The sequence below is a fragment of the Hemiscyllium ocellatum genome, chromosome 25, assembly GCF_020745735.1.
Source record: "Hemiscyllium ocellatum isolate sHemOce1 chromosome 25, sHemOce1.pat.X.cur, whole genome shotgun sequence".
NCBI lineage: Eukaryota > Metazoa > Chordata > Chondrichthyes > Orectolobiformes > Hemiscylliidae > Hemiscyllium > Hemiscyllium ocellatum.
Window position 1 is genome coordinate 26602547 of NC_083425.1, and position 23369 is coordinate 26625915.

Consider the following 23369-nt stretch of genomic DNA (forward strand, 5'->3'; position numbering starts at 1 on the left):
TACTGACCCATGTATTAAAAGGCCCAGGTATGGGCATGGTGGTCTGGTCATGTCACATGGACCATTCAGTGTTGATGAATAACAGGCTATCTTGTATGGAACTTGATTCATGACCCTTAACAAAAATGTTCAAGAAGTGGAGCATTTAATGTTTATTTTTGCTCCAGTTGGCATTAGTTCATTTTGAGAATATTATGTCTACATTTAGCTTATCCTCTTATTATAATGCAATATATTTTACTTAATGTTCACGCTGGATCTAACCAATATTTAGTGATATTTTCCTATTGATTAGAGACTAGAAATTAGAGAAAGTACTTGTATGTGCCAAGCATACACATCACTTGAAGCTGATGCACAGATACAAATAGAGGCAAATTATTCATAAAAGCTAATGAAATGTTGACGTAAGAGAATTTTAATACAAAGAGGGGCAAATCAATGCTTCAGTAGTAGAGAAATTTCTTCATACATTATATGGACTCCACGCTTGAGGAATGTTGGCCAAGTGCAGGTGTCTCAAAACGTACCAGGGCTGAAAGGGCTTAATTGTGAGGGTTGATTGCATTTACTTGGTTCTTAATCCCTTGAGTACAAAATGTTGAAGAGTGATTCATTAAAAGTGTACGCATTTGACAGAGTGTACGTATTAGAAGTATGTACGTATTTGACAGAGTTGACAGAAAATTTATTTCGTCTGAAATGATAATCAGAATAGGGGTTGTGGAGCATGATGAAATTAGGCACCAGGCCCTTTAGGAATGAAATCAAGAAATACCTTTTGACGCGGAATAGTGGAAATGTGGAGTTGTCATCTTTAAAAAATAGTGGTTGCTAGGTTAGTTGAAAATGTCAAGAGAGTAACATATTGTATTAAGTAAGGATGTCACCAGTTATAGAGCAAATGAGTTAAGGTGTAATCAGTCATGAGCTAGTTAATGAAACAGCTTTGAGGTGTTGACTGACTTACTCTTGTTCAGATGTTATTTCCTCAGTCTTACTCTCCGAATACAATCTGAAAAGCTGATAACAGGTTGATTTCACTATTTAATTTTGTGTCTGCTTCAGTATTCTCAAACTAACCCTCAAAAAAAAACCATTAAATTGAAAGATGATCTGAACTCGGCATTTGTCAATATCTGCATTCCCATTGATTTCATGGCACAGGGAAAGATTTTATACACCGCAAGATGAACTAAATCAGAGACTGATCCTGATTGAAACTGATTCTCTGACCAACTAGTTCTAACCTGCTATCTTGCAGTTAAATCAGATTTTGCATTGTTAGACAGTAGGCTGTTGTTTGTTTCACGTTAGTATTTAATGAGTTAGATCCAAGCTTCTAAATGAGTTCGCTGAGAGAATCTCAAGGGTAAGAAATTACATTTATAACTTTTACTGTTTAATCTGTGACATTCCTGCTACAATTTCTAAATTAGTGACGTGAAGAAAGTTGTGCAGTTGCTAGGAGCTGAACTAACTTTTATGATTAAGGGAAATTCTCACTTAAAATTGTGGTTCGTTCCTAAAACTCATGACTTTAATTGAAGGATTTATTTCCATCAGAATCTGTTAAAGCCAGAGTTAGGTTCCTACAGATTTGTTTTTGCTAAGAAAAAGACAAGTTACAGGTTAAAATACTGTATATGTGCAGAACAGTCCTAGCTGAAATAACTTTCAGAATAAAATAAATCATTAAATATAAAAGAAACATTGTACCATTAGAAACTTCAGGACTTTTCTCAACAAAAATATAACTTGAAAACGTTAATTTGAAATGCTGTACATTTCTAAATACCTACATTTATAAATTTATTTATAAATAAAACAGCCTTTAAAATAATACTAATTTTGAAATCTGGAAGAAACACAATATGAATGTAATTGCTATAAATAAATCCTAAAAGTTAATTCGCTTGAAGGAAATTAGATTGACCAGGCCATATTTTGTGGCAGAAGCTGGTCAGTGGAAGCAGAACCAGTTGCAATGACTGATCTCTGCCACCAGGTGGTGCTGCTGCCTTATTGCATGACCAAAAGACGTTTTAAATTTAAAAATGTGGAGGTGCCAGTATTAGACGGGGGTGGACAAAGTTGAAAATCATACAACACTGGGTTATACTCCAACCGGTTTACTTGGAAGCACCAGCTTTCAGTAGCTACCTGACAAATGAACAGAGGTCCGAAAGATTCTACTTCCAAATGAACTTTTCGGCCTGTAACCTAGTGTTTTAGATTAGATTAGATTCCCTACAGTGTGGAAACAGGCCCTTCAACCCAAGTCCACACCGACCCTCCGAAGAATAACCCACCCAGACACATTTCCCTCTGACTAACGCACCTAACCTATGGGCAGTTTAGCATGGCCAATTCACCTGACCTGCACATCTTTGGACTGGGGGAGAAAACTAGAGCACCCAGAGGAAACCCAAGCAAACACTGAAAGAATGTGCAAACTCCACACAGATAGTCGCCCGAGGCTGGAATTAAACCTGGGATCCTGGTGCAGTGAGGCAGCAGTGCTAACCACTGAGCCACCGTGTCACCCCAACAGCAAGCATTCTGTCCCTGGGTGGCTATGATTTATTTTTTTAAAATTATTATTGTAGGAAGGGGCCTGAAAGTGATAGTTATGGTTCAGAATGTAATATCTTGCACAAAGAGGTTTCCCTTGCCTGTTTTATGTGAGTCAATGTGACTAGAAAAATGTTTTAATGCAAAAATGTTTTATATAGCAATGGTGACTTGCTCAGTTATTGAATCTGTCTTTTTGTTCTTCCCTCCTATGCTCTTTCTTTAACTATCTCCATCCTTCCCTCCCTTCTCGTAGGACAACCTTCTACTGGACATGTACCTAGCTCCTCATGTCAAAACACTTTACACACAAATCAGGAACAGAGCCCTCATTCAGGTATGTAGAGAAAGTAAGGTAACGTACCACATAGCAACAAAGGATGGTTGTTTTTCAGCACCAAAATATTTTGCTTTTATTGTCGCTTCTTATGATGGTTAAATTATTTTCAATGAGTCCAAAGTTTGTAATGTTTGTCAGAATTTCTGACCACTGCAGCCTGATTTTAATTTTAGTAGACTGTTTAAATGTGAAATTGTGAGAAACTAAGCTCACACACTTCAATAATTTCAGTCTGAGACAAAATCTGAATCAGTAGTGTCCTTTACTTTACTCTTGCAAGAGGGTGTGATGTCCACTGTCTGTGTATAAGGCAAGGGACTCACACACCGAATTCAATGAATACTCGATATTTATATAATTTGGTTCCTATATTTTTTTTATTTCATTGCTCCTCCCCTGTTTACATCCTCCACTTCCCTAAGACCCGTTACTCCTGTTTATCTCTTGCCTTATCCGACCTTGTCTGTGACAAAATGCTTATTTCTGGCCTCACAAGGCTGTTTGACCTCATCCTGCTGTGGGTCATTCTTTCCTTACCGTTATCTACTCCCTCCATCTGTTCTTCCCCTCACAACATCTTATCATTAAGACCCTTTTAATTGGGGTTTGTTCCTGTGTTTCTGTAAAAGTGGGATACAGATGTTTATACCTATTGTTTGTACAGGTGTATCTAGCTTAACTGCCTCTCTTCACAACACCTTATCTAGTCGCCTGTATTTCTACCATTGTTTTGCAGTCCCGTTTCTTTCTTGCATACATTTTTAGCTAAAACAAAATAACAATTATGCATTTACTCCACATAGTTTCTATTCTTGTTGACTCAGCTCTTGGCTGAAACAATTACAGACTGGTGTGAGTTCATTTACTTTGTATAAGTAATTATAATTGCAGAAATAACACTGCTTTACCTATATCCCATAATTTCCCCATTTTCTTTAATTACCATTTGTTATCTTCTGCATTTTTCTCTTAAGCATCACCCCCAAAATTCGCAAGCATCATACCAGAGATTTCATCCATCTTGGTCTCACTCATCCCCTCATTATTTAGTCGATAAAGTTCCTCTGCCTGATTCCCTTTTAGGGGCATCTGTTTCACTAAGGCTGTCTCAATCAGTCTTTGGGTGAGCCCTCGTATACAGGGTATGATACAACAGCCAATGGCTACCAATACCCCGACTACTACTATCAGGGAAGTAAGGATGGAAACCACCAACCCCTTCCATCTTCCGAACCATGATTCAAGCCATCCCGTGAGAGATGTATCTACTCCTGAATTCTCAGCCACTTCCTCTGCTAAGGTAGTCAATCCCCTTTAAGGTCCAAGTAATTGAACCATCAGGTGCAGTGTTATTAGGAATAAAGGTACAACAGCTTCCTCCTAACATCACACACACACACTCTTTTTCTGCTAAAATCATATCAAGGGCCATTCTGTTCTCCCATGCCATCCTACTTGTCGCATCAAGCTGTTCTGATATTCCTTTAACCGCATCTCTTGTATAATTTATAAATTGCTTTGATTATAGAAAATGTAATTTATCCAATCTACATTTTTATTCATTGTTACCCACCAAACGAGAGCTGACTCAAAGCCTGCTGCAATCTGGTTATGAGCCTTGAATTCATCAGGTACCCCCCTAGGGACTCCTACCAAATCAAGATAAATCCTGTCATCGAAAGAAGTGTCTAACAGTGATCTCTTACCCCTTTCCTTTTTCCCTACTATCTTTTCCTTCTCAAATGCCAGGGTAAATGGAATTGCCAATTGTACAATTGCACATATCCCTCTCCAATCCGGAGGTAGGGTGGGTCTCAATATTTTGCTGCCTCAGTACCACCACAGATCCGCTCGGGGAACCTTTAGTGCTGAGTAGTTCCCTCCCTTCTCCGTTTTGGTAACATTTTTAATCTCTGTACATAATTTCAGCTCCCCCAAATCTCTAGACCGACTTGTACCTCGTCTACGCACACATGACGTGTGATTTCCAACTGTGGCGGAAAATGTGGGGGGAGCTTTTGCATCTTTCTTCTCCAAGGGAGGGAACATCAGAGATAGGGAGGTACAATTCCTATCATTCCATGCAGTTTCATCCTGATACAGGGCTATCATACATTTCATGTCCTTCCTGTCTTACTTCCACCCGAGCGGAAAGGGAACCACCTGGGCCACTGGTCTACCGGAGGCACATGCATAGCAATTGCTTTTGTTCAGACTTTTTACAGTATACTTTACCCATTCAACCCAGGCATTTGCATCCCCGTACCCAGTTTCTATTTCGATAGTCTGTTTCAAGTCCTTTACCTCTATAATTTTTACTACTTTAGGATCAGCAGGAGGGGTGAAAGGTTGTACCTTATTATCCAGTAGTTCCGCCCGTTTTCCCTGTCCTATGCTAATTCGAAAACAACAGCCCAAGAAATCCTTCCCGTTTTCTTTCATTTCTATCCCAAATGTTTCATTTAATTGTATCTCATAGGTGCCCCCCCCAGAATTGCTTCGTGCCATGTGGTTTTCTTTACCGTGTGGTATATTGGGTTACACTTTTTATCGGGACAATCGTGAGCTGGTCGGAAGGGGGTCTGGTGTACTGTGACGAGACCATTATACCAAGTACCATCCCCAAGGCCATCCCCACAGGACTTGAGATGTATCTCAGAGCTGCGGTACTGTCTCTGATTATCTATATCCCCACAATTTACTAAGCGGCATGCATCAGCGTTTATTACTTGTGGATTATCAGACTCAGGAACCGTTAATAATACATATGAAAATGATTTTTGACAAAATCCCAATACTAAGAGGGCTAGCATCATAACTCTAAGCATTCCCAGTACTCTAACCATCATGCTGAAGCACAAAAAGATTTAATATACAATCTGACAGAAATAATCCCACGCTCGCATTGCCACTGTATAATCAGTTACTCAAATTCTCTTTAGTCTTGAGTTTCAGCGGGTCTTGTGTTGATTTCTTCCTCAACTGGAAAGTCCACTGGCCCTTTGATCCAAGTGTAGTGAGTCCAGCCTTTCTCTGCCATCCTTATTGCCATTTCGGTCGTCAAAAGAGCCTGGTACGGCCCTTCCCAGTCCGGCTGCAATTTAGTCTCTGTCCATGACTTTACTAAGACCCAATCTCCTGGCTGGATGGGATGAACGGTGAATTCAAGGGGTGGAGTCTGTGCCAATAAACCCTGTTTCCTGAGGAAAGACAGAGAGGAGGACAAGCCCAGTATATACTTCTTTAAGAACAAATCTTTAGTTTCGGGAATTGGCAATTCTCCATTTGTTCCCAGAGAAGATAATCCAGATAAGATTTTATAGGAGGATAGTCCCAGATCTTTCCTTGGGGCTGTTCGTACTCGCAAGAGAGCTATAGGTAAACATTTGGTCCAAGGAAGTCTGGTTTCTATTATCAATTTAGAGAGCTGTCATTTGAGTGTTTAGTTCATTCTCTTAACCCTTCCTGATGATGGCGGGTGCCATGGAGTATGGAACTCCCAGGAAATTCTCAACCCTTTCATTACCCCCTGTAACACTTTAGAGGTAAAATGAGTTCCTTAGTTGGAATCTATATGGTTTACTAGCCCATATCGGGGAATTATGTGCTCCAATATTGTTTTAGACACCCCACTCACAGTGGCAGTAGCTAGGGGGTATGCCTCAACCCAATCGGATAAATGATCTACTATGACCAACGTATATTTTAGTCTCTCTACTCTGGGTTGTTCAGTATAATCTACTTGTATACTCTGGAAGGGTCTCAATCCTGGGTCTCTTCTTCCCGGGGTCTGTTTTCTCAAGACTTTTTTATTTACCTTTCTGCGTATTATACATCCCTCACATATTTGTTTAGCAATTGTATATATTACTTTACATCCATTTTCCCAAAGAACTAAATCACACATTGCTTGTACTCCCCAATGACTGCCTTGGTGTAGGATAGCCGTAATCTCTCGCATCATCATTTTGTTCAACATTTCCCTTCCATCAGGTAACATCCAATGCCCATCTGCTGTTTTTGCAGCCCCTAAATCTTTTAATTCTTTTTCTTCTCTTTCAGTAAATGTAGGAGCTTCCCGAAGACCTGGGACAGTAGGTATTAGGGAATGAATCACCACTTCTTGTGGGTTCAGGGTGGCTTCCCTAGCCACTTCATCAGCTAATCTATTTCCCCTAACTTCTGGTTCCTTTCCTTTCTGATGACCATTTACATGCATTACTGCTATTTCTCGGGGGAGTAATAGGGACTCCAAGACCCGTTTAATCAATTCTTCATGTACTAATTTCTTCCCCCGGCTATTGATCAGTCCTCTTTCCTGCCATATCTTTCCGAAAGTGTGCACAACACCAAATGCATATTTGGAGTCAGTGTATACAATTCCCTCTTTATTGTCTAATGCCCTAAAGACTCTTTCCAATGCCTAGAGTTCGCAGGTCTGAGCTGACCACCTCATTTGGCAACCTTCCTGCCTCCACCACACTATCTTTTGTCCCATCTACGACTGCATATCCATTATGTCTTTTCCCTTCAGTCACCCGGGATGATCCGCTATAAAAAGTCTAGCCTCTGCATGAAGTGGAACATCTCTCAGGTCCATGTGGACCTTAGTTTGGTATTCTATAATGTCAAGGCAGTCGTGCCCTGGATTCTGAGGAGTGTCTCCTTCCCCTTTCCAAAGAAAGGCAGCTGGATTTAAACAATTGTCCATGACCAACACTAGATTATCCTTCTATTAATATTGCCTCATATTTCAGAATCCGCGAGTCTGTCAACCATCGCCTAGCTTTTTGGTTTAGGATCGTTCTCACTTGCTGTGGGGTACTTACTCTTAGGGCTCCCCCAAATGTAAGCTTTCTGCTTTCCTCTACCAACAGTGCAGTGGCAGCCACAGCCTGCACACACTCAGGCCATCCCCAGGATACTGGATCCAATAGCTTCGAAAGATATGCTACTGGCTGTTTCATTCCTCCCCACCTCTGGGTTAATACTCCCAAAGCCGCTCCCTTATCTACAGTAGCAAAGAGGTGGGAAGGTAAGACTAACACGGGGGCATGGATCAGATCTCTTTTGAGTTCCTCAACTAGTTCTTTTTCCTCATCATCCCAACTTAGACATTTTGGTTCCTCCTCCAATAGTTTGAGATATAATTTCTTAGTCTTTTGAGCATAGGAATCAATCCACAATCTGCAGTATCCCGTTAGACCCCAAAATTTATGTAACTCCCGATTAGTCCTGGGCAGCGGCATCCCCACTATTCCCTCTATCCGTTCCGGGCTTATCTTTCGCTTTCCCTCACTAACTAAATGCCCCAAGTATTTCACTTCTTGCTCCACATACTGTAATTTGTTTTTAGATACTCGCAGGCCCTGCTGGCCCAGGAAATTCAATAATTTGTTAGTGGCTTCTACTACTCTTTCTCTTCTTTTATCTGTTACTAAGAGGTCGTCTACATACTGCAACAGGGTAGTCTCCTTGGGGCTGCTAAATTTCTCCAATATTTGTTCTAACATCTGTCCAAATAAATTCGGGGATTCCGTAAACCCCTGGGGGAGCACGGTCCACCGGTATTGCTGTTTCCGTCCTGTCTTGGGGTCTTCCCATTCAAAGGCGAACAAATTCCTACTTTCTTCCGCCAAGGGACAAGCCCAAAAGGCATCCTTTAAATCTATCACACTAAACCATTTGTGGTCATGAGGGATCTTACTTAATAACGTCTAGGGGTTTGACACCACTGGGTGTCTGATCTGTACTATTCGATTTAACGTTCTCAAATCCTGCACCAATCGATAAGTTCCATCAGATTTCCGCACAGGTAGAATTGGGGTATTATAAGGAGACATACATGGCTCCAACAATCCATCTCTAATCAGTCTCTGAATTACTGGCTGCAGTCCTCGTTTACCTTCTATGGAACTGGGATATTGTCGCTCACAGACAATGTCCCCTTTCCTTTTTAGATTTATTTCAAGGGGAGGGATCTGTAGTCTTCCACGATTCCCTTCTCTAGCCCATACAATAGGGTCTATCTCTCTCTCCACATCCTCTGTCAATATCGCTATTTGTACAACTAATTCTTTTTTCTGAATTCCAATCTCCAGTCCTAAGAGGATAATTAAGTCTCTCCCTAGTAAGTTACTTCCTATATCAGGGATATACAACAGTTCCCCTGTGGCCCTATCCTTTAGGACCTTCTATCATCATAGGTTCAAATACTGGAACAGTAAATCCCTCCCCTTTTACCCCGGAAACAGTAATTGACCGTGTCGACATTTCTACTTTCTTTGGTTTAAAATTCAGCGATGACCGTGCTGCCCCCGTATCTACTAAGAAGACTACCTCTTCCCTATAGGATCCCACCTTCAAGTTTATCAAGGGTTCCTGGTGGGTTCCTGAAAGCAGGAACCCCTGACACCCCTATTCTTCATCAAAATTCATAAGCGGAATTGCCCTTTCTTCTCTTTGTAGATCAGGACACTCCTGCCTAAAATGCCCTATCTTTCCACAATAATAGCATCCTTCCTGTGGAGACTTCCATACTGCCCCTGTCGCTCGAACCCTCTATCAAATGCTCCCCCTTGTCCTCTCCCTCTCCCCTTTCCTCTCTGTCTTACTTGCTGCCATCCGCCGCTCCGGTTGCTCAATATTGGTTCCATTCTTTTCTTGGAAAAGCGCAGCAGGTCAGGCAGCATCCAAGGAACAGGAGATTCGACGTTTCGGGCATAAGCCCTTCTTCAGCCTGAAGAAGGGCTTATGCCCGAAACGTCGAATCTCCTGTTCCTTGGATGCTGCCTGACCTGCTGCGCTTTTCCAGCAATACATTTTCAGCTCTGATCTCCAGCATCTGCAGACCTCACTTTCTCCTCCATTCTTTTCTTAACTACCTCATCAACCGTAGCTACCATCATTTTCACCTTCTGTTTTTGTCTCTCATCCTCTCTCTTTACAAACACTGTCTGTGCCTCTCTTAACAATTCATCTAATGGTTTTTCACTCCACCCTTCTATCTTCTGTATCTTTCTCTGTATGTCTGGCAATGCCTTTGTCACAAAATGTACTTTCGAAAGACCCTGTGCTGGGTCCTCAGGGTTCATTCCAGAATATTTCCACATTGAGTCTCTTAATCGTTGCAAGAAAGCTGAAGGAGTCTCATCTTTCTCCTGTCTAACTTCAAAGGCTTTGGTCCAATTCTGCGACTTCAGAACTGCCTCTCTCATTCCTTTTGGAATCAGATCTTTCAATTCCCTCATTTCTTCTCTATGCTCCGGGTTTTGATTTTCCCACTGGGGGTCTCTGAGGGAAAACTTCATCTCACCCTGTCCAGTGTCCCCATCTCCAATCGGGTGTTCCCTGTCCCATATTTTAATGGCTGCTCCTCGTATAAGTCCCCTTTCTTCCCCAGTAAATAGTATATTCAAAATAGACATTGACTCACCCCACGTATACAGACTGGGCCCCAAAAATTCATCAATTTGTTCAGACAACCCTACCAGATCCTCAACCAAGACCTTCATTTTCTTTTTAAATGTTCTGACCTCCCCACTGGTAAGGGGGGCACTTACAAACCCAATCTCTTTGTCCCCTATTGGTACCTCCGAAGGGGATAAGTCGTTACGTTCTTCCCATTTTTTTTGTTTTTCCCCCTTAGGCTTTGATTTAGGTCCATCCGGCAGCCTCCTCTACGTTTACTTTAGCTTCCCTTACTTTTGCCGAGGATTGAGGGTCAGGAACAACAACATCCCCGTCCACCGCCCCTTGGTCCTCCTCTTGTGAGTCATCTGTTCCCTGTCCCTGTCTGTCTGTCTCTCCTCTCCACCCCCTTTCCATTTTCACCTAATCTGATTTTATGGTACGGGGGGGCAAACAGCCAAGAGGATCCCAGGGGTGGAGCAGAGGGGGAATCCCTTGTCTTTACTGCCATCATTCCCAAACTGCCCTTCCAACAGGACGTATAGTCTGCCTCCTCTTGACTAAAAGGTGTTTTTTTTTATTCAATACAAATCTCAATACTGACAAACCCACTCCTCATCCGAACCATACTTTGGCCAGAAGACAGCCAGACGAAGGATTGGTTCTTTGGTCTATACTAAACAACAATATTTAATCATTTTCTTTTTATCTTTTGCCCTTGTACAAGTATTGCTTGTCCATTCCCACAACATCCTCCCCAACGGACTTTCAGGAGGAATGCTACCAGGGACTTTTTCTTCTTCCTGTACCCTGTGACAGGTACTCTGCCTACCCCCTATTTCCTGGGGCCCTCAGCGATTAAATACCCCTTTTCCTGGCCACCAAGGCAATACTTAAAAGTCAGTTTTCTTACCTTGGTCTGTGCACAGAGTTGCCTAGCCCCTTGTTGCTATATTTTCTATCGACCTCCTGTCACTCTGTGATTCAGATGTCTCTCTCGTGGGATTTGCACCAGTCACCCAAGGGAGCGGACCAAACCAGGACACGAGACCGCTCCTCAATTGGGAACGGGACGAGTCTTCCCAGTGTCCAAGGCCCGCCACTCCCCCCCCCCCCCCCCCCCCCCCCCCCCCCGAACATCCCGGACGAGCCCCCAATTGTGAGAAACTAAGCTCACACACTTCAATAATTTCAGTCCGAGACAAAATCTGAATCAGTGGTGTCCTTTATTTTACTCTTGCAAGAGGGTGTGATGTCCACTGTCTGTGTACAAGGCAAGGGACTCACACACCAAATTCAATGAATATTCGATATTTATTTAATTTGGTTCCTTTTTTTATTTCATTGCTCCTCCCCTGTTTACATCCTCCACTTCCCTAAGACCGGTACCCATTACTCCTGTTTATTTCTTGCCTTATCCAGCCTTGTCTGTGACAAAATGCTTATTTCTGGCCTCACAAGGCTGTTTGACCTCATTCTGCTGTGGGTCATTGTTAGGCATATCCTTTCCTTACCATTATCTACTCCCTCCATCTGTTCTTCCCCTCACAGCATCTTATCGTGAAGACCCTTTTAATTGGGGTTTGTTCCTGTGTTTCTGTAAAAGTGGGATACAGATGTTTATACCTGTTGTTTGTACAGGTGTATCTAGCTTAACTGCCTCTCTTCACAACACCTTATCTAGTCGCCTGTATTTCTACCATTGTTTTACAGTCCCGTTTCTTGCATAAATCTTTAGCTAAAACAAAATAACAATTATGCATTTCCTCCACATAGTTTCTATTCTTGTTGACTCAGCTCTTGGCTGAAACAATTACAGACTGGTGTGAGTTCATTTACTTTGTATAAGTAATTATAATTGCAGAAGTAAAACTACTTTACCTATATCCCACAGAAATGTAAATGTAAAAATTGTTTACAATGTTAAGCTGTAATAATGTTTACACTTGCCTTCATAAGATGATATTGAGTGCAGTTTCTCCAATGTTAAGCTTTTAACCCTATTGCTGAATGACTACTGTCTGGTTAACCTCAGACTTTCAAGTCATGATGGTATCCAGTGCCACAGTCTATTGATTTTTGTTTAGGATTTTCAAAAGTAATAAACTCCTTGTCCACATTAAAAGTGACAAAAGAAGCAAACCGAATGAGAAGCATACCATAATGCTACCGGGGTATTTACCTTCACATTGTTTGGTGTGGTTTCAGATTAGACCATTTTTTAAACATTCAGGTTGTTCTTCTGATTTTAAAGGCAATGAATTGGGTAGCTACCAAATTTCTGAAAACCTAATTCTGAAATGGCAAGTTTCTGTTTTCAATAATTGTGGCACATGCTAAATCTTAGGAAGTAGTAATAATATTTGCATAATGGAGATTTTAAAACATCAGTGTCTCCTTACACCTCTAAAACTGACAGCATCTTCTGGAGACTAAATACGTCTGCTTATAATCAAATGCAGAAATCAAGTTGCTATCAGTGATATTATGTTTTCCCACAGTATGTGCTCTTGAAGTCTTCCCAGGCTCCTATGAAAAAGAAATCACTGAACTCATGAAAGCATGCCTTTAGTACTATTAATCTGGCTGTTTTAACAACAATCTTTTAAAAAGGTGCACCTTCTGAGGTGTAAATGAGTTTTCAAAAGTGCATTACATTTATTATTACTGCTGGTCTTGTGAAATTCTAAAATTATTATAGTAAAAAGTTTGTTTACGCTATTTCAACTTCCATTACAAATCATGAGATTGCTACAATCACTAATTTTGCTGTCTGTAAATTTTAAAGTAAAATTTTGCTGCATTTTTATGATGTCCAGGAGAGCACGTCATTATGATTGTGTGCTCACCCTGCTTGATGGCATTGTTGCTGGATGCCTGAAGATCCCCATGACCAGGTGGCAGGTTCACAGTGATGTTGAGGAAGGGAAATTCATGCCACAGAGCTTGCTACATCTTTGTAGACAACTTTGCTCAAGGTCACGTGCTCATGTCACTTCACTGCTGACTATAAAATTGTGTAATAATGTTTAGATATAAAAATTTTTGTTAAATGTGTAATCTTTAAAATGTTGAATTTTATTTTAGCCTTGCCTAAAAGACCTTGTGTATTTTTAGTATTTTAGCCCATATGTTTCTGCTGACATGAACAAGATGGCCATTTCTTTCAACACCACAGTGGGTGCACTGGAAGATGAATTGACGCATCTTATCCTGGAGGGATTAATCAATGGTAGAATTGATTCACATAGCAAGGTGAGTCTTTCCTGTCACTTCATTGCATAATAAACAAAGCTTGAAATAATTGCTTACCATCTACTAACTATAGAAGATCTTAAAGTGATGGATAATCAAAATGATTGCAAATTATAACTAAGTATACAAATGAACATTATAATTCACTTTTCCATTCCTGTGGTCCACAGAGGCTCATGAAAAAAATCAGAATCTTTATATATAAGAGAATGTAATAGAACAGTGAGGCAAAAAAACCATAATCACTAAAGAAACAGTTGATTATAATTGTTCATGAAATATAATTGCCCACATGAACAAACTATTCGGTAGTTATCCTGTGAAATTATCCTACTTTAACTCCACATGGATTTTCCCCACGAAATACCTGCATGTATTTCAGTCTCCCATCATTCCAAAACAAACTCAGAAGTTCCACTCAGAAAAGACCCGATAAAGCTCTTGGCAGTTAACGTTACAGATTTCACTCTACCAAGGTGAAATATTGGAAATTTTGTTTCTTTTAAAAAAGATACTTTGGCTAATTCTAAAATGACTCCCTTAATTTTTGAAGCTGTTAATGTCCATCCTTTACACCAAAGATTCTCTTCAAAATAATTTGTTGTGACTGAGATAGGAGGGATTAACTCACTCTTCTTTTTTTTAGCTCATTCTTCTACTGGTCTCTCAAAGTTTGAATTTAAAAGGAGATATGATATATGTTTAATTATTTGTACAGATCAATCTGTATACAGGGAAACCTCAATTATCCAAATGAGATGGGCGGGCACTATTTCGTTTGGATAATTGATTATTCGGTTAATTGATTTAAATGCCTTTCCTCTGGGGCTCAGTTTTTAGTCTGCTCCTCGTTCAAGAGACTAGCAGTAGCACACAGTGTGTGAGACCCTGCAACCCCCCCGTCCCCCGTCCCCCAAACCCATCCAACACCGCCCCCCTCACCCCAAACCCTGTCCAACACCACTCCACCCTCTCTCCAGGGCAGCCGGACTGTACACCAACAAGACTGCTGCTGCCTTTGTGGGGTATGGGGATGGTGGAGTGTTAGGATACACCCTTCTGTAGAACTCCAGGGAAAGTGTGGAGAGAGAGAGGACAAGAGGTCAGTCATTTGGAGATGATGCCTGTTTAATCATTGTAAACGAAAGACGCGATGATTGTTGGAAACACGTCTTTGATGTAATGTTTCTATCGGGACCTCGAGATCTCCTTTGGATAATCCGATTTTTGGATAATTGATATTCGGATAATCGAGGTTCCTCTATATAGGTCCATATCAGAAATGTGTCAGCATGTAAGGGTAACAAATAGAGAACTAGTTCCTTGCAAAAAAAAATCTGAATCTTTTCACTTTGTTTGTATATTAACAGAAGATTTAAACTGTACTAATATATGGAAGTACTTGAAAGCTAACACAGTCTCCAAATCTAGGGGGCAATATGGAAATTTTTCAGAATGTTGTCTTCAATTATTTTGGCCAAGTAACAGTTAAATTTAGTAAAAACAATTATTCATAGACCATCTTAAATGTTGGTCTGCAACCAAGATCTCACAAGCGGTTGCCACTGAAATCTCTTCAGTTGTGATTGGCTGAATCTACTTTTTCTGGAGACTATGATGGTAGTTTCTGAATTCTTCCTTGAGGAACTGTCCATTTGTGGTCAGGGTTTTCCAGTGGGCTCGTTATGGTGGAATATCATTTTACTTGATCTACAAATTCATCCACCACACAATGTTGATGATGTGCGGATCATGAAATAATGTCCTTGATTCAGAAACAGAAATAGTTTTAAAAAATTGAACTAATTTCTGTTTTTCTTGGTTATAGATTCTGTATGCCAGGGATGTAGATCAACGCAGCACAACATTTGAAAAGTCCTTGCAGATGGGCAAAGAATTCCAAAGAAGAGCAAAAGCCATGATACTCCGAGCTGCTATTCTGCGCAATCAAATCCACGTTAAGGTACTTCTTTAAGTGATAACTGTATCAAAGTACTACAGAGTTTTCAATATAAACTTAATTTTAATGGAATTGCTATAATGCAAACTCAATAGAATGATTAGCTATAAATATTAATTACTTGTAAATGGTACAAGTCACCATATCCATTGAGTTCCCACTGATTTAATGCTTGTAAAACTTATTCAATAAATAATTCTGAAGTAGTCAATATTTAACTTTCGGACAAGGAATTGTTATTCTAAAAATATAGTTATTTTCATTTCCATAAAGGTTACAACACACTATGCAGTCTAGTCCGAATCAAATTTTGGAATTAAATCCATGCATATTTTGTTAGAATTAAGGAATATCATGTTTGATGACTGCTACTCAACTGCTTAAAGTATTATGGGATTAAAATTGGAGAATATGAATTTACAAGCATTTTAAGCCATTTCAGTAAATGTTTCCTTGCTAAATGAATGCACTTTCTATGCTCTCCAAAAAAGTTACATGCTCAAGGTTCAAGGACTGTTAAGTATAGATCCTACTAAAAAGTTTAAGTAATTGGTTTTCCACACCCTTGTAATTTTTGGCAGTTACCTAGTTTTGCAATTTTGTTTTGCAAGGATTGGATGAGAGGGAGTCGCGTCTAACTTTCAGAAACCGGAGTTACTTGAAGGAAAATTTCCCCTCCCTGCCATTTGCCAATGCTCTTTAAACAAAGTTCAAAGCCAACCGCCATGCTGCTGGCTTTCCCATTCACTGTCTGTTTTAGCCTGCCATCTATGAAATAATTGCAGAAGTGGAAAATGTGGCCATCTGTTGACCTTTTAAGGGCTTCAGTTGAACAAGAATAGGTGAACAGCATAATGCCTTTCCCACCAATCAAAATTGCAATAAGGGAAAGCACCTGTCCCATTTATAAGCCTCTCCACCCGCAAACCTGTTTGCAGAGGAGTAAAATTTTATCCACAGGGCACACTGAATAGAGAGATGGCATGTAAACCAAGAAGCCAGATTTCCACAGAAAATAGACACGCATCATTCCAGACCCAATGGTGATAAAAAAGGACATGCATATGCAAAGAAAATAAATATTGTGAGCAGTACAACACAAACTTCCAATTAGATTTCCCTGTGCCCTAGCACTGAGCTCTCACCTTCCTTCAGTTTCTCTGCCATATCCCAATATTTCCTCCATGCACTCTTATTTTCTCCATTAAATCCACTTCCTGTTTCCATGGCCACCATATTGCTAAACTGATAGCCATTCAATTTCATTGTCTACTCCCCTGTTAGTTTGTGGATGGCTACCTCTCGAGAGCTATTTTTCACCTCCCTTTCAAATATGTCATCACCACGACCATCTTGACAAACCCATCCTGTGTCCCACTATTTCCCCATCACCACCCTTTCTGTGGGACTCCATTAGTATGTCTTTCCAACCTGAAAAAGATCAATTAATTCTGACTATCTTGTATGTGTTAATCTATCCACAATCCTTGCTAACTCATTACCCACAGTACCAATAGCTTCTACTTTGTTTGTGTCCTTTTACTGAACACCTTCTGGAAATCCAAATACATTACATCCACTGGTTTTCCTTTTTATTAGCTTTGCTCGGTATATCTTCAGAGAACGCCAGCAAATTTGTCAATAATGATTTCCCTTTGTCAAAATCATGTTGTCTCTGTTTGATTGCATTAAGTTTTTGTAAATGTCCTGCTATTTCTTCCTTAATAATGGATCATACTTTGTCTTAAGGACAAATATTAGGCTAATAGCCCTTTTGCAATCAAATTACTTCAGATTTGCTTTTAGAGTTCTTAACTGCCTGTTGCTTTCTTCACTGAACTAAAGAGGCAGTGTAGTTTGCAGGATTTATTGTGTATTGAAGGTGCTCTGTGGGATGCAATATCTTTCAAAAATATGTGGTGAACTGTTGTGTTAGGTTCTGTCTAATTTCTGAATATTAGCATTTGGTTGATATACCAATTATGCCTGCATGTGTTTCAATGGTTTTCAATGTCATGTATCTCTTTAACCGACAACCAACATCAAAATAAATTGAAAGAGTATCTTCCTCAATCTTCCATTCTCTCAGTTAGCAGCAATATTGATAAAGGTACTGTGTTTTTTAAAACGTCCATTGTTCCTGCATAACCCTTCTGACATTCAATCCTGCTCTGTGACTTTACTACTTTCGGACAATGAATTTTTTTTTTAAATTCATTTGCTCACTTGTTTGATTGACTAAATTACCCCAATTGCACCCAGCTCAACAGATGTGTTTTTCTGACTAACCATTCACCTGTACCTAAAGTCCATGGCATCTTTTCTTCAAATTGTGCCTGCTAGTCACAGGACTTACTTTACATTTGAGGTTACCATATTCCAGCAGTGTCTGCAACTGTTGTGTCAGTCTCCTACCAAGCACATCTGCTTTTTACAAGTCATACTGATAGCTCTGAGAATGTACATTTTGTTCAGAATTGCTTCATTTCTAATCAGTTTTATGTTCCATGGATGTAACTACAACTGGTGAATATACCAGTTTGGGCTGGTGTGATGGGAGGGAACTGTTAAAAGGTGGAACTCCATCGTATTTAAATTAATTATGTCCAACTTTCAAAGTGATTTCTTTGTGATTTCTGCTGCTTTGTAGTTAAAGATTGATAACTTGAAAACAAATTTTGGCCATTTTTATTTGTATAGTTATGTGATACTTTGTTTGGTAGTCACTGAATCAGATTGCTATTGATTCAGTGTTCACATTGAGTTGAAACAATTTTTGATTGATGTGTTAACAAGTAAGTTATAATTTCAGACTGTTAATAATTTTGTCCCATGAATAAGAATATAGATGAAACACCTCAACAATGATAGACTAAAGAAATTCAGATCTCAATGTAAATGTATACCGTTAGTGAATTCACCTGAGGAGATGGGCTGTAATTTGTACATCCGTAAACAATTCATCAACATCCTTGTGGGAGGGATCATCTTACACCACAGTAGTTGTAAGATGCTGTTGCCCTGTTATCGATCTCAACAATTAGCTATGATACATAATTCTCCTATCTCTTGCCATGTTTGCTTTGTAAACAATACTTGATGTTAAGAAAATGAATGGTATTCACAGATGAATTTAATAAAAGAAAAGTTATGGTGATAAACATTATAAAAGTAAGATTCTAAGCTCAGATTGTACTCTCAACGTACTAATTATTTAAGTGTAGCATTTTTACCCTGATACTTGTGAATTTTAAAAGTTGAGGTATTTACTTAAAGCTCAATTCTATGTTTGTATCTGGTCATGTGTTCCCATGCATTAATTTATAGCTTTGAAATTTATTTACAGTTACTTATTACTATAGGTGTGTTCCAAGTTGCTAATCCTATGTCAAAAGCAAGCAAACCTGACACTAAAACCATTACTTTCCAAGTTTGTTGAATTTTATTTTCATTTTTCTACAGTCCCCTCCACGAGAAGGAAGCCAAGGAGAACTAAATTCTGCAAACAGTCAAACTCGAATGAGCACCAATATGTAAAGAAATAAAGACCCTATTAAAGAAGAACCAGCGCTGTGTGCTTTGCCTTCCACAGTTCTGTCAACAAAGAACTGCTTTTTGGCTTTAAAGAAATTGAAACAATTGTACAAGTGAACCTCTATCCTGCTGTTTTTGGGGGCACGACGAAAGTTTTGTTGTTTAAGTTGAACATAAGATCCTTTGGATTAAAGAGGAAGATGAACTCTACCACAGGATCCAAATCTTTGCTTAAAAACATTTTTTTAATTATTTTCAGGATCCTAGTTGTGATCTGTGGGAGAGAGCTCTGAACAGTCAAGTGGCAAGGTTTTAGTTTCTACAAAACTGTGAAAAGCGTGCTGGAATAATAAATGGAGGATTTTGTACCAGTGAATGCATTACTGTTAGTTCATGAGTAGTAAAGTCCCATGACTGGAAAGGAGTGAAAATGAATGGGTTATGGGAGCCTCTCACATAAGTAATGTAAAAGCAGTGACTATCATTGGTGCGATATTCTATTCATTCCAGAGGCATTGTTGAAAAATAGTTTTAAAATAATTGTTACGATGGTGTAAAGTAGTCATTACGCTGAATTTTACTAAAATGTTCCATTGTTTTTTCACCATTTTAAAATTATCATTTTCCACTGCCAATTCTTTTTTCCTTTGGCCAAGGTAGGGTGATGTGATTGTATCATAAACTCTTGCAGTTAACATCAATGCTGTTTTAAATTGATTGATGAAATGCATGATTCTCCGGATAGATCTGGAGATGTGATTCCTATTTTATTCCCCACCTGCCTAGCAGTGTTTCATAATAGTGAGAATTGACGCAACTCTTTAATAAAAGATGCAAAGTTCGAAATTCAGTCAAGACAGAAAATCAAATATGCAACCATGCATTCCAGTAATCATCTGCTTAAAACATCAGGGCCATCCTGAACCACCCGTTTAACTTTTAGTAGTTATCAATTTGCATAGTTTTTCAACAATGCCAATGGAACGAAACGTTCCCTTTCATCATTATTCTAAATGTCATTGACCGGTGTCTCAAATTTTCCCATGAAACTGTATGATGTCATAGTTGATGATCAGTAATTGGTTGTTAGATTGCTGCAGTAATTGTTGGCTCAATCTTACAAGTATTAAAAAAAATTACAAGATTAGTATGAATTCTCCATTAGTTTAAACTTTAATGTTCAATGTATGATATAAGTTCTTCAACTCTGGCATCACTCCCAAGCAACATTCAAAATAAAAGTATGGTTTATTTTATTTAATAAAAGGAAATTTAATTACAAATTTGCAGTAGTAGTAAAACACAAAAATAGAAAAATAGAGAATATATAGAGAGAATGTCTTACCATTATCAGTGAATTACAGGGTCTTTTTAAGCAAGTATGAAAGGTAGAAAAATGGGAGTACCGATAGGACTTGTTACTTTAACACACATGAACCCTTGGGACTCACTGTTATTGGTGAGAAATTTGGTTTCTTCTTTGGGTGTGCATTGCCTTGTGGAATTTCAAGTTCTTCAAAATGCACCTAAAGCACTACATTTGTGAGTTACAGTTTTCAGTTTTGACCTGTGTAAATTATCTTTGGAACACACCCAAAGAATTAACACATCACCAGCAAAGAGGAAAGCTGTGTCCCTTGACCTTTTAACTGTTCTGTTTACGGGCAATACAGTAACTAGTTTCACATTTTTGTTCCTGTATGTTCCTTTTTAATTGTACAAACCGTGTGATGAGGACTGACTTGTTGTCATGTCAGAATAAAAGCAATGGTATTTCTTGTTACAACTGTAATACATTACACATCAACAATACAATGTTTTCCATACCAATTTAGAGTCAAATTTTGTAATTATATGAAAAACCGTAAATAGCTATGGAGGCCTAGCTAATGTTTTAAGTGACTGAGGAAATTGTCTGAAGTCGAGCTTATTTGCCCTTCAAAACTGGAAAAAGCACAAGTAATTACCAATCTTTATTTGTTATCTTTGTATCCACTCAGTTATCCAGTGCAATTAATGTTCTTGGGACTGAGTGGCAGTTTGCATATTGTTTTGCTTTCCTCCCTCATTGTTGGGGTGTAGATTATCAAATCCTTATCAAGAGTCTGGGAAGGATGAGAAGTGACATCCCATCTTCTGGACCTCGCTTTGACCCCATCTCGGATAGGAAATCAAAGTATATTTTCTCGCATTCTTTCTTTCAGCCAAATTGCAGCTACGTCAGGTTGCATGGTGCTGCGTAATGTAAATGGCATGGAGTAAATTGATAAAGTAGAATTTTGGCACATGCAACACAAATTTTAATCTTTGCTTTGCTTTGATTTGATCTTTGGCAGAACAAACTGTTCCCTGCACAGAGGTCAAATTAGTTGCTATAATACATTGAAAAGCCACGAAATGGTTTGAAGAGATGAGCAGAAAAACATTGCCAGAACTTATGATTGTTCCTTTTCAAGACAAATGTTTTCTGGCAAATGTTAATTTTTGCTGACAGCACAAACTTCTAATTGGCACCTAATCAGGAAAGAACAGTATTATTTGAGGCTTTTCTCATAGCTATTAAAATCGGCCTTTTTGTGGAGACTTAACATAGGAACCTCTATTTGGTACGGTTTTGGTTATATTTCTTATACGTTAGTGCACGGTATTTAAAATGTATGAGTGTTTACAATGGGATTATTTTGATTTTGTTTTAAAAAGGATCAAACAAATATAAAGCCACATTTACCTCAATATCACGTGTTCATCCTTTGTCCCAGTTTTTCCATTATAAAAGCCTATAGGTGTTAGTGTATGTGTTTTCCAGATGCAAACTCCATCTTTCCTTTATGGAATGTAGTGGGGCACCATATGCATGTAAGAACAATGAGTTTCAGTAAGCAATTCACATAGAAAATATGGGATTCACAATATCAGATTTCTTTACATCAGATGATGAGTACAGTTGAGTAAACACGCAATTACTAAATCCAAAACATTTTTCTCTGGTCATGATAATCCTGCATTTTTGTTATTTTAAATTTACCACTCAAACTATGGATATTGATCGTCTTTGTTTTCCATGACTCTTGCAGAAAGTTGAACTTTATCTTTCGTTAAATTTCAGTGTAAAAAAGCAATTGTGCATTAGAAATCTTACTAATATTTGATTGAATTTCCTAATCAACATTGAAAAGTGAATGAAAACATGCCAAATTGATATTTAATGGAGTGACCAAATAAATATGGATGGGAGCAAATTGGCCCAGTTATTTTTTAAAAAATCATGCTATCACGTTACACTAATTAATGGCCCCATCTTCAGAAGGAATACAATTCTCAGTTTGGTAAGTCTAAGTATTTGCAAGTCAAATAAGACAGGATATAATAGTTAGAAATACTGCAACTGGATATGAGGAAAAGCTTTTTCATGTAGCCAGTTAAGATCTGGAATGCACTGCGTGGGAGTTTGTTAAAAGCAGGTTCAATCAAGGCATTCATAAGCATATGAAATAGTTATTTGAAATGGAAGAATGTGCGGGTGCAGAGGGAAAGCAGGAAGATAATGGTAAGTGAGCTGCTCCTTTTGAGGGCTCTTATAGATACACTAGGCTGAATGGCCTCCTTCTGCACTTTAACAATTCTGAGATCCTGCATCCTATTAAGATTAATTTAAAACTATTATTGTTGCATTACAGGATATCCCACTTAACTTCGTTTTCAAAGTTTTACATGTTTTGTTCTATTTACCGTTAGAGTTATTATGTGGCTGTTTTTGGAGATGTAGGGTAGAAAAGTGACAAGTAAGTAAATGTTTATTGCTAGTGAACGGTAAATGGCAGCTTCAGAATAGATTTCATTCTGGTACTATTTATGTTTCTTTTGGAAATTGAATGAAATAGCCTTCCTCATTCGTCCTTCCTGTGCAATTAGATTAGGAAGAAACAAACAAACAATTGATACTTCAGGATTTTATAAAGTAGAAAGCTATATAAACTTCAGATTCCTTCTTGCTAAAGTGTCACATCTTTCATTTTGTTAACCTATTTCATTGCAGCTGTTATCTCCCAATAACAGTTCAAGAAATGTCATCTGCATCTTGGCTTCTTTTAAAGTTTTAACATGGGTGTAATTATTTCTTTACTGAAATGATTTTTCATTATTTCTGGATAATGCTGTGCCACAATTGATGACCATCTATTCACTTTTTTGAATTCTTACTTTGTAAAGTTAGTTATCAGTTTTGAGCCTGTATTCCAAATGAGAATTGTTGGTCGAGAGAGAGAATTGCTTAACACAAGATGTGCACTATCCTAG

General features: G+C 38.8%; 1 protein-coding gene across 1 annotated transcript in view; it reads left to right on the forward strand.

Annotated features, from left to right (window-relative positions):
- The window catches only part of gps1 (G protein pathway suppressor 1), a 51782-nt gene extending 29976 nt beyond the window's left edge, over window positions 1-21806 (forward strand). Inside the window, exons 11-14 of the mRNA XM_060844950.1 lie at window positions 2831-2911; window positions 13442-13579; window positions 15408-15542; window positions 19002-21806. Coding sequence (XP_060700933.1) covers window positions 2831-2911; window positions 13442-13579; window positions 15408-15542; window positions 19002-19076 — 429 coding nt within the window. The 3' untranslated portion in view covers window positions 19077-21806. The remainder of the gene's footprint in view (window positions 1-2830; window positions 2912-13441; window positions 13580-15407; window positions 15543-19001) is intronic.
- The last annotated feature ends 1563 nt before the right edge of the window (window positions 21807-23369 follow it).